The sequence below is a fragment of the Mytilus galloprovincialis genome, chromosome 5 (genome assembly GCF_965363235.1).
Source record: "Mytilus galloprovincialis chromosome 5, xbMytGall1.hap1.1, whole genome shotgun sequence".
NCBI lineage: Eukaryota > Metazoa > Mollusca > Bivalvia > Mytilida > Mytilidae > Mytilus > Mytilus galloprovincialis.
The window spans coordinates 8,777,546-8,790,028 of NC_134842.1; the positions used below are offsets into that span (position 1 = coordinate 8,777,546).

The 12,483-nt window shown below is 28.5% G+C and overlaps 1 protein-coding gene across 18 annotated transcripts in view; it reads right to left on the reverse strand.

Annotated features, from left to right (window-relative positions):
• Window positions 1–224: 224 nt before the first annotated feature.
• LOC143075075 (uncharacterized) overlaps window positions 225–12,483 on the reverse strand; it is a 133,501-nt gene continuing 121,242 nt past the window's right edge. For 13 of the 18 annotated variants that reach the window (XM_076250342.1, XM_076250337.1, XM_076250343.1 and 10 more), the window contains 7 exons: window positions 12,227–12,331; window positions 11,584–11,667; window positions 8,066–8,238; window positions 7,244–7,343; window positions 6,169–6,345; window positions 4,660–4,845; window positions 225–4,040 (listed from right to left, as the gene is read on the reverse strand). In XM_076250342.1, coding sequence (XP_076106457.1) covers window positions 3,975–4,040; window positions 4,660–4,845; window positions 6,169–6,345; window positions 7,244–7,343; window positions 8,066–8,238; window positions 11,584–11,667; window positions 12,227–12,331 — 891 coding nt within the window. In that variant the 3' untranslated portion in view covers window positions 225–3,974. Of the gene's footprint in view, window positions 4,041–4,659; window positions 4,846–6,168; window positions 6,346–7,243; window positions 7,344–8,065; window positions 8,239–9,666; window positions 9,711–11,583; window positions 11,668–12,226; window positions 12,332–12,483 lie in introns of all 18 variants that reach the window. The other 5 variants (XM_076250346.1, XM_076250349.1, XM_076250347.1 and 2 more) reach the window with 5 other exon arrangements.

Below are 12,483 nucleotides of genomic sequence, written 5' to 3' on the forward strand. Positions count from 1 at the left end.
AAGCCTCTCAATGATCAAAATTAGTGTTTGTCAAACTGCAATATAACCAGTGTAATGTTTCTGATAAATTGGTTGGTTCAAATGTTTTGAAATTTTTATAATTTTGTCAAAGGGTCAGAGAGTAAATACTTTGGTCAAAAATTTATCACAACTAAACGAGCCAAATTAATTTTAGTGCAGGTGTTGGGTACCACCTTAATTTGAATGTGATAAAAACAAATTGCTCTTCAATAAATATTTTTTTATCATTTGTATAAATATATAGTTATATAATACACATAATACCTTGTATCACAGTATATTCTGTAATATATTTTAAAATTGCTTCAATCACAAATTTCACAATATCACAAAATTGACATGTATTTCTAAAAATGTTATAATAATTCACAATTTCCTATCATTTTTTTTAAACTCAAGTTCCATAACAGCTGTAACTAAATCCCAGATTAACACATGATAATAATTGGTTATCCTTTTTTTATCAATGTAAGAAGCTTGGATTCAAATGATAACCAACACATAATTTTATTAAGTGAAATATCACTAACTGCTAGATGTTCTATTTCTTTCCATGGTTTAAAAGTTAATTTAGATATATTCCCAATTTTTTTTATCATCTAGATTATAATTGAAAGTGATCCTTTATGTACAAAGATTTATTCTTGAAACTAAATTTTTAAGTTGAAATAAAATGATATTTATGTAATTGAATATGAATGAGACATTTGAAGGAATAAAAATATCTTTATAATCAGACAAATGATACAGTTTCTCATGCATACACATTCATTGATGTAGAAAAAAATCAATTCAACACATTTGACAAATATTCTTACATACATAGTATCACAATGGTAAATTAATCATGTTAAAGGAGATATTTTGGAGAATAAAAACAAGGCCATATCATCCAGAGTAAACTTCCCTGAGGACTAACATTGCTATACATATATAACTAGTAAGGCATGCTAAATAAAACAAATAATTCATGAATATTTATATTCAGTGCATGTGATCTTTGAGGGGAGGGCAAAGATATCTTTGAACTGCACTGTAAACTAAAAAGAGCAATATTTGGTGTCATATTATAGGGTATCTTGTATTGATTCCAAAAAAATACATGATTTTTAAATACTTTTTGTAAATAAAGGGAGACTATTCTATCACTTCTAGTGTAATAAGATAGTTTACTTTATACTGATTATGAAACTATGTACTTGCTACTTTGCTAGGTACTTTTTCTGGAATGAATTCAGTTCTTTCTTTTTGTTGATTAAACTGTAGGCAGTAAAATAGAACTCCTTTCTGCAACTTGTGCAACTTTTAAAATAGTATGCTTTTATTTCATGCTATTCATGCACACATCATTTTTGTAAATTGGTTATATGACCATAGACTTTTAAGAAATTGCTTGGGTATGGATAAAATGAAAGAATATACACCTCAAAATTATCCTTAGTTTACTTATAAAAAACACAGTTAAGGTGCAGGATACAATGTAACTTTAAAGCCATAAAATGTTTAAGAGGTAAACAATTTGATTTTATTAAATAATGGATACATTAAAACTATTGAAAGTAAAAGAAATAATGCTTGGCAGTTTCAAAATAAAAATTGTTTTTACATATTATTTGAAAAAAAAAAATATAAGTGGGCTTAACTTTATATGTAAAAGAAAAAGACAGACAGAGAAAAAAATTCACTACAGACACAATATAAAATGTGTACATTAATTTTGATAAAACTTTAATGTATACAGAGTTATTTCCCTTGAGAATAACACAAATGAAACTTTTAGTTAAAAGACCATTGGAAAAAAACAAATAATAATAAAACAAGTCATGAAAATAAAAAATAAAGATTTCATGATCAGTCAAAAATGGACGGATTCAAATTAAGTGATGGGTCTTAAAATGGAATCAAATAAACCATTAAATGGCACATAAATAGGGACGGAATTCAAAATAAATACAAAAGTTCTATAAAAACTAAATCACTCAAATATGTATATTTTGTACAATAAACTAAACATGTTTGTATAAAAATTTGAAAAATTCTATAAAACAAAATTATCACAGAAATCCTTGGATCCTTTCTTTGTTACTTTGTATTAATTTAAAGCACTAATCAATTAACTACTTCTATTCAAACAAATATATTACAGTTCAGATCTGCTTTCCAGCGGTAAACTAGTGATACATTACACTGTACTTAAACATATATACTAACAAAAAATGCTTTACACATAACAATACGGAAGGTACATTATGATTCATCTTTTATATAATATGACAAACTTGCATGCCTTCAAAATAATTGATAGCCAGGACACCATTTCACAAGGCATATGTAAGATGTGCTGTACTTTGGAAATTTCTTTTAATTTGCAAGGGGGATAACTCTGATAAATCACTGTCTTAAATCAAAGTACTAATATTGATAAACTACTTCTATCAAACAAATATATTACAATTCAGATCTGATTTCCAGCTGTAAACTAGTGATAGTACACCACACATATATACTTACTACGATGCTTTACACATTACAATGAGGAACATAAATTATAAATCATCTTTAATATAATATGATAACTTGCATTCTCTTAAATAACCAGGACACCATTCCACAAGGCATATGAAAGATGTGCTGTACTTTGGAAATTTCTCATGTTTGTCCTGTGATTTTTGCAATCACTGAGTTTAATTTGAATTGTATTGGAAAAAATAAAACATACTGACTGTTGTTTAAAACAAAATTGCAAAGTGGAGAACTCTAGTAAATTCAAGGCAAAATCACTGTCACTTAAATAATATACAATACACATTTAACTTTTTTTCAAATGCATACATTGTAAAGACATCCAATGAATGGATTGAAGATCATTCACCAAACTAGAGTTTTCAGAACCTAAATGATAGTGCTACACCTTTTGAAAGACATGAACATGTAAGTTTTGTTGCTACTTTGAGAAATGGTGTCCTGGTTATTAATAGCAATAACAACATAAAAAAAAACCATAACAAGTAAATATATATACATGAATATGACTTTCACAAATTGCTACAAATTATATGTGTACACTTATTCTACAATAAAGTATCTTAACAGACTTTCACTGCATATGATAGCAGAAATATCTCCTTCAAACATTCAATATTCTGATCAGATAAATGTGTCTAGAAATATTCACTCATCTTGTAATATATCTTTGTTCTGTAAATTTCAAACTGTTATGGGATGTTTTCATGCATAAGAAATGCAAATTATTTTGACAGTGATATTCAAGCACCTGTTGTATAAATTTGATGGAATGACATTGTTGGCTCCAAACATACAAGATTTTGTTTTATATCTTATACATAAACTTGGCAGTGCCACTATAAAATACACACTTGGAAATGATATTCGTTTTCATAGGTCAAGTTTAATATTGTTTATGACTGTATCAGGTATGGTTGAATAATATTGTTTTTTTAATAACTTTTTTTTTTCACAAAAAGTCACCACATAAATTTTCTACAAAGATATAATACTGACAATATTTTCTCCAATTTCAGAAATTAACAGAATTTTTATGATCAAATAATCAACTGTATTTGACTGAAGAACTGAAATATTCAAGATGGATTCAAATTTGATCTAAATATGCCATTTTGAAATATCAAGCCAATTTTCATTCTTGACACATAAAATAAATTCCACTTTAAAGTTATTTTTGGTAAATAAATTATTCTTACAAGGAATTTTGTATTCTAACTTTAAGTTAGAAACATATTTATACATTGTACTGACATTATCATTGCATAGTAGCCTTGGTACAGCACTGTCACCACAAAACATGAGTATATATAAACTAGTACTAACAGATATATACTTAGCTATATGTTTACAAAATGTACAGTATATATATCTTGCACCATACTTAAAGCTACAATTGTTTTAATACTATAGTCTAATGTCTATTGTCTTCATGTCTTCCCATATCTGTAACTGTTGTTCAATTTAGAATATGCTTGCCCTAAATGAATTAAATCCTGAAAAAGACGAAGAAAAATCAGCATCAAATTAAAAACTATTCAATTTTTAAAGGAAAAGAGAAGATGTTTAATATTGTCTTCAACAATGGTCAATACACACCTGTGCTATCTATGTTCTGTTAGTGAATTAAAGTACCTATGCTTTATATCTAGTCTGTTTTAAGTACTCCTATTGTCATCTGATAAAGTCAGGCTGATTGTAAGGTGCAGAGTTTTCTCTGATTTTAACATCTTTCTGCTTGAACATGTCCTGGTTTTCTTACTATGGAATAAACTGTTTTTGGGAAGGTAAATTTGAATTTCTGTTAGTTTGTGTGTCAAGTCCAGGCTAACATTAAATCTGTTTTGATCTAGTGTGTTAAATGTCCTCCTATTCACCATAACCCATGGTGGTACTCCTATTTAAGGATTGAGATACAGAACATACATCCATATAAGATGAAACTATATATGACATATACTAATGTTATCAGCTGTTTAATACTGAAATAAAATTAAGAATGGAAATGGAGAATGTCAAAGTGCCAACAACCCGACCAAAGAGTAGAAAACAGCTGAAGGCAACCAATGGGAATATTTTGCTAATATAAGAATTCAGAGTTTTAAACTATCTTACTTTTGTTTGTGTTGTTAATGAGGTTTGTAGTTTTGTCATTTCTTGCATTTTCTGTGACATCATATTGCGACTTCTTTGTTGTTGATCTAATAGAGTATCGGATTCAAAATCTGCCTCTTTGGCTCGTTGTTCTAAAATATTTACAATTCTCTCTTGTTGAGGTGTAGGAGAAGGTGATCGCATTGTCTATAAATAGAAAAAAAGCCTCTAACTATAAGTAAGGTTGTACGGTAGTAAATATTTATCAAAAGTAACAGGATTATAATTTAGTACACCAGACACGCGTTTCGTCTACACAAGACTCATCAGTGTCGCTCATATCAAAATATTTATAGAGCCAAACAAATACAAAGTTGAAGAGCATTGAGTAATGAAAAAAAATTACAAAGGGAATTATACAGATGGATTGCAGTCCCAAACAATGATGTCTTTTGAAATAACTTGCAAACTGTTATCGTAAAACCCCAAAATTTATCTGCATATAGAAATGGAGATGCCATTTGAACTTCTCCCTTAGTCAAAACATCAATTCTGTATCTGAATATTTATAAAATTCAGTTTAAGATGTTATGGTCCCTTTTCCACCTCCACTAACAGATATCTAAATATCTTGACAGAAAATTGAAAGAAATCTTCATATACAACTAAATACACATATCTGTAAAATTATAATAAAGAATATTACACACATAAGACAATGTATGTTAAGTTCAGTTTAAAACAAATTAAATGTATTATTTATTAGAGTCACTAGAAAGAAAGTTAGAAGTTTGTTAAGGCACAGCATTCAGTACAAAACAAAAAATTCACAAATAAATTACAATGAGCCAAATATTCTAGGGATGCCAAAACATGCTACAAAGTAACCTTAAAATTGAACATTGCATTGCATTTAGCAATAGAAAATAATTTGCGATGGGAGTTATCTTCCTTTATCTATAGTTCTATGTGTAGTTGAATCTAGACAGATAAGGTTCATGCAATTTTTAATAAAATAGTTTTCTTGGCATGTGAGGTTGTACACATCATAATGTTCTTTGAAAATACTATTAGCTGTATGACTTGGGCTGGATAGGACTACAATTAGTTGCATGAACAGAAGAATCTATTTAGGTTTTAACCAATTATGTGTAAAGTAGCTTTGGCAATAATTGTTCTTATTCTAACAGGAAATACTTATTGACAGACTGCAACTCAAAAAGTAAACTGTTTTTGAGGACTACCTCTTATATCTGAAGAGTTGATACTGGTCTTGAAAAAAATAAGTTGTGTTTATTAGTTTCTAGCAGTAAATATTTTTTTCCTCAGTAAAAATTTGAAGAGCAGTGTTATCATTTAAACAAAATTTCCAAACAAAATTATAAAAAATACTGCCAAAACAGCATTATTAGTTTAAAAGACAGCAAAAGATGTACATATTGTTTCCCCAAAAACAATTTTCGGCATTGCGAAATGCCAATCTTAAAATACTTCCTTCACCGAGAAATTCCAATCACCATAGTAACTTACCCTCCTGTAATAGACAGGATTTGACAGATCCGGAACAGAATAAGAATATTTAGATAAGTTGCTGTTTTGATGTTCAAGTTCTGCTACTTTTGTCCGTAAATTATTGACCAGTTTAGTCGTACTAATATCATCCTGGTCGTAAGAGTTGTAGTACCTTGGAGGAGGAGGCTGCTGATTCTGAGAGAGAAGAGACACATACACACATAAAAGTTATTGACACAAACATACAAACATGCTGAATCTGTGTCCACACTACTCTGTGTCCACACTTTTTAAAAATTGCATCATAGTTGCCTTTGTTAGTAAAACCTTTGTCTGTTTGACTTTAACACTGGATAAGAGTCTCACTAGCAATCATATCATATTTCATAATCTTTCAGTTAACATGTAATTAAAAGGTCTTGAAACTTGTACAAAGCATAGATTTGATCGTCTATGGAATACATCTGAATGTGCAATTTATCTCAGTAAGTAACTAAAATACTTGAAACAGATTCAGCAAGTTTGTAAGGTTAAACACACTAACAACTTAAGGTAAGTTTGAAGTAAAGAACTAGCAAGATATCATTACATGCTTACAAAGTTTAAAACTAGCATGCTATAATTCTGAATATATGAAAATTACAGTATATTATTTCTATATTTACATACTAACACCAAAGCAAAGCAGATGTATTGAGTAGCTTAAGACGAGAAGACCTACCATTTATTCATTATAAACTTGAAATAATTAATTTTAATTTTCTTATTACTTGTCAATATTCTTGAAAGGATTTTTCAAAAATTGTTTTTTCAAACTATCTTTTATATTTTGATAATGTATTTCAGTGAAAAATATAACATGAAACCATTTCAGGAAGTTAAGCACAATTAGTAATTTTAACAGTCAAGGGATGGAATCAAACATATATTTAAAAGCAAACATGTTATATGTTGTAAAGATAAGTTCTAATATTTTATGTCATCTGAATTTTTTCCCCTTGTATTGTTAGGAATATACTTAATATCATTATTAATATTTTTGTTATGACAGAATATATACAAAGTAGTTACTTAAATGACAATAAATACATACCGTCGTGAGTCTTTTGATTTCTCTCTCTAATCTTTCTAACTCTTGTTCCTGAGCTGTCGTTCTTGGTCCATACTCGTATGGTGTGGACTTTGTATATTGCCTTTATAACAGAAATAAGTCAATTGATTAAAATCATCATATTGAAAAATCTTTTAAAAAAAATACTAAAACAATTCTCTTTGACGGTATCATTACTGTAATAAAAAGTTAGCATTGTATTGCTTATATCATATTAGAGCATATATACAGCATTTTAATCAGACTTGCTCACAAGTCAAAATTTAAAAATCTTAATTAGTATAAAATATTTTTTTTACATTATACTTGTGCTTGAACATACTATATCTTGTTGTAGTTATTTAGAATATCAAACATTTGAGCAGGAATATCCTCTTGCTTTACATTTTTATAGAATACTGTTTATCAATGAATTAAAACTACAAACATCACATATGTAATATTGTGATTCTACAAAGTATACTAAAACATGTAAAATTCAAACAACATTCCCATTAAATGTTAATTGCAAACCATCAAAAAGCATTAAAGAGATTTGCAGATATATTGTTCATACACCAATAAAATCAAATTAAAAAAACATGAATTTTACAATCATCAATCCTTTTTTTTTTTTTTTTTCAAAGATTTATTGACCTTTGACCTTTCTATTAAGTGAGACCATTGTATTAACTGTGTTTAAAATGGTTAGATCTACTGTCTAAATAAAAATTGTTGCTTCATTAACCAACAATTGTGCATCTATGTAAACGCAGCGTGAAGATATGACAACTAAGCTGAAGTTATATATGTTTTCAGTCTCACTTGGGGTCAAAATCTCCATTTGGCAGTAGCCATGAATCAGTTTCTTTTTTCCACTTGTCAAAGTTTTCTTTTAATTTCTGAAGTTCATCATTCTTGTCCTGAATGAGTTTCATGTACTTTTTGTCACGGTCAATGTACTTCTTGTTTATACTATTTATTTCATCTGCATGATCCTACAGAGCAAAATCAAGGGAAATAATTAGCAAGAGTTATCTCCCCTTAGCAAAACTAACAAATCCTCCACCACATTAAAGGTGCATGTATGTTAGCTGAACATAAAGCAACAATAAATTATAACTTATGCTTTTATTTGTACTACTGTAAATTCAGTAATTATTGCAATGTTTTTATTATTGCAGATATTGTGACAGGGTTAAAATTGCAATAATATAAACATGCAGTTTGTAATTTTTTATATGAATTAAACAGGATTTTCCTAAATGTCGCAAACATTAAAATCAAGTTTTAGACTTAAATGACAAATACACAATGATAAATGCAACCAATGATTTTGGAATTTACAGTACCTTCTTTATCCCCATTCTTAAAAATTTGCAATAAATTGCTAAAATAAACATATTTTAAAGTTACACACTAAAAAATAACAAATATATGATGCAAAATGACTAGAACAACGAATCAAAACATAAGTGAAAATATTTTATTGTTGCTCAAGATATTATACACTGCAAATTTAACTATATATATATTAGTTATGGTCCAATCAGAGGTAGATCTTTGTTTAGGAGAATTTTCCATCATATAAAAAATAAATAATTGATTAAGTTTCATTTTTATGTCCTAGAATATTTCCTATATTTACCCTTCCTGCTTTCCTCCTACCATGGTAGATCTATCCCTGTTGACCTTTCTGATCATGCATTATTTACATTTGATTATAATTATAGTATTTTAACATAAAGCAACATTGTTCCAAATATAAAAAAAAACATACATTTAATCTCATATGCATTTATACTCAAATAGCAAATATGTAAAATATTTCAAAAAAAAATGTTTCAAACTGGAACAATGTTACTTACATGAAAAAGATATTAATAAAACATGATATATATCCATTATACTGCATAAGTTTTATATGACACTTCTTATATGAACTAGCAGATAGACTCCTTATATCAAATTAAAAAAAATCAGCTTTGTAAGAACAATGCCCATATGGTAATGTTAGCATATCAATATATTTTTAGAAATAAAACTTTTGCTTGCATTCCATACAGGTATCCATTTTGAAGGAAAAACATTTTTGTAATTTTCTTATGAGTAACTTCTTTTAAAAAATATTTTTATATTAAGTAGACTAAAATTCTGACTCACAAGTTATAATATCAAATAATTTTCAAGCAGTACAATTTTCATAAAAATTTAAGAGTCTCAGTTCACACAAAAAATATTATTCACATGCAAAAATACATTAAACATGCTGTTATGGTCTGAGTAAAAAAGGCTGGAAAAGGGGGAGACAAGCATTAGCTGATGATTATAATTAGTATGAAATTTACCATGAAGAATAAACATATTAGACAGTAGGAATTATATAAAGGAAACAAGCAAATAGCTAGGTCTAGCTGAAGGCTTACATTCTGACATCATTATGATGTTTATAACCATTGGGAGGGTTGCCCTAAAATAAAGGAGAGATACATATAAATAAATAGGAGGACATACATATAATTTTAACTCAGTAATTTAAGTAAAGTATATAGGTGTTTCCATTTCTGGCTACTGACTAATATCTAAATATGAATTCTAATATGACGTCCTTATTACGCTTTGTAAACAAAGCCGTGTTCTAATGAGCACAAAATATGTTTGACACATGCGCACGAATTTACTGTGTATATTAACGTTATTTCCATCGTTATCCTTTAAAATATATACATTTAAGCAGCTAACATAAACTTTTATTATATATTTTTTATAAAACAACATATATTTACCCTGCTTGTAATGTTTAAACTTATTAAATATGAAATGTAATGCACAGACTCCTCGGGGAGGAAATGGGAAAAGCCAAACATTTTTACGGTATTTTCGTACGCTTCGACCTATAAAAATACTGTATTTGTTCTATTAGAATCGAAATAATTCCTTCATGTCATGTTCTATGCTCATTTTAACATGGGTAGGCATTATATTTGACCACATTTTACACCTCGCTAACGCTCAGTGTAAAATATCGACAAATATAATGCCTACCCACGTTAAAATGAGCATAGAGCATGACACGAAGGAATTATTTCTTAATTTTAATTAATACAAAAAGGATATATTAGGGAATAAAAATTCTATATCTATAACTATTACTTAAAATAAATCAATTAGTTTTAATTTTGCGTTTTCATCTTTTGTAAATGATTTCTTTTTTTTATGTGCAGTACTGTTCTACGGTAATTCTAAAGCAAGCAATGTCTGGTATGGACAGATTCGTGAGAAAACACTTTCACCACTAAACTAAATATATGTATCCCATCAAGTGAAACTATATGTCTTCTGTGTGCATTGATGGTTGCAATAATAATACAATACACATTTAACATTGACAGTGCTTCCAAATACCAGCTCATGCATAATTAATTAATACAAATCTAAACAATTCAAAAGTAGTACTGACAATAAAGAGTATGCATTTTTAATCTACATGTATTGATAACATTGATTTGTAGTTTAGGTGTCATACCACCAATTAAAAGTCCCTATCTGTTCAACCAAATTTTGCAATTTTCACAGCTTTCTAAATATTTTACCTTAAGTTTAACTTCATAGAAACTAGGTATATCCTGAATTGTACAGGTGTCACCTTTCTGCATGCCAATTTTCAACATACATTCAAAATCATATAAGAAAGCAGAGAGCTTCCGAAAGGAGGTACCACTAAAAATAACCCCTGGTTTTCTGGAAATCTTAAATTAGTATACTATGGAGCGCATTAATCCTCAATTTTTAATGCAAACTCATAGACAGGTAAATTTTGGCTCAAAATGGTCTTAATATATTTCTCTTTCAACAAAACTTTCATTTCTGCAAATTTGTTAGTTAGTTTAGGTGAACAATGACATCAAATGCACTTTTTTTTGTCCGAGTAGGCCTACTTTCACATACGTTCTAAATTTGAGGGAGTAATTGGTGGTATGACACCTAAATTCCTAGATTTACTAAGGCTTTGAGCCCAACATGATAAATGGTATTTCTTTTAACTATTCATCCGTTGTTACTAAGATTACTGGGAAACCTTGGACAAATGCATACATAAAATGTAATAAGTGGTGGCATAAGAATAATAAAATTCAAAGGTCCATAACAAATGTTTTAATCAGGCAAAAATGTATAAATATATTGTCTTTAATAATAGTTAAATGTAAAAAATGTATAAATGTTGCTAACAGCACAAAAATTTCTTTGACAAATATTCCATTAGAAAACATAATTACCTTTTATAATCAACAGACAATAAGGTAACAAATTTGAGGCAATTTTTTTTTTTTTTATTATCTTACCTTGACAAATTTTTCTTTCAGTTTGTCCAGTTCATAACTTTTCTCTCTCTCCAGCTGACTCTTCACACTTTGAACAATATCTGACTGCAAGGGACATAACTCACAAAATTATTAAACATCAATACAAAGTATAACAACTTGCACAGCTTTGAACAATTGCAAACCAGCAGCTATTAGAAACCTTTTCCCATTTGTTAAATGATTAACACACTGAGCATATATGGCTGCATAAGAAAACAAAGCATGCTTGTAATTTGTAATAATATGTGAAAAACATTAAAATTACCAAAAATTCCAAATACTTTGTACTTATTTTTCTGCTTGTATGCCTACCGGTAACAAAAATTGATTGCAACAGGTCTTCATTTTAACTCTTTTTGCTCCTGAAATCTTGATTCAATGTGTGCTAGACAATTCACTTACTCAAGGCAATGTGGACATTTCCTTTCTCTTTATTCTGTATATTACTGAGATGTACATATAAATTTTCCACTTGTTACAAAGACAGAGTAATTTATTTTGAAAATGTTGTCAAATTTGTAGCTTTATCTAATTTCCAGTAAAACTAGACTATTTTTCATACATTTAAAACTTGCTGGAACATATATATATATTTGTTAGATGATAAATGAAGTGTTAGTACCTTTTCCCGCTGTGATTGAATTAACACGTTCTTTTGATGTTCCATTTCCTGTTTCAGTTCTTGGACATGGTTACGTAGTTCTTGATTGCACGCTCGTAAGTTAGCCTACAGTTAAAAACATGCACTCAAATCATGCATATATTAACTATATATAATATAATAGGGAAGTTAAATTAAAAGCCATGAAAAAGTTTTGATAGCAAGGATATAGTTTTTTACACCATTGAGCATAGATTTCTTCTCTAACTACCGCAAGA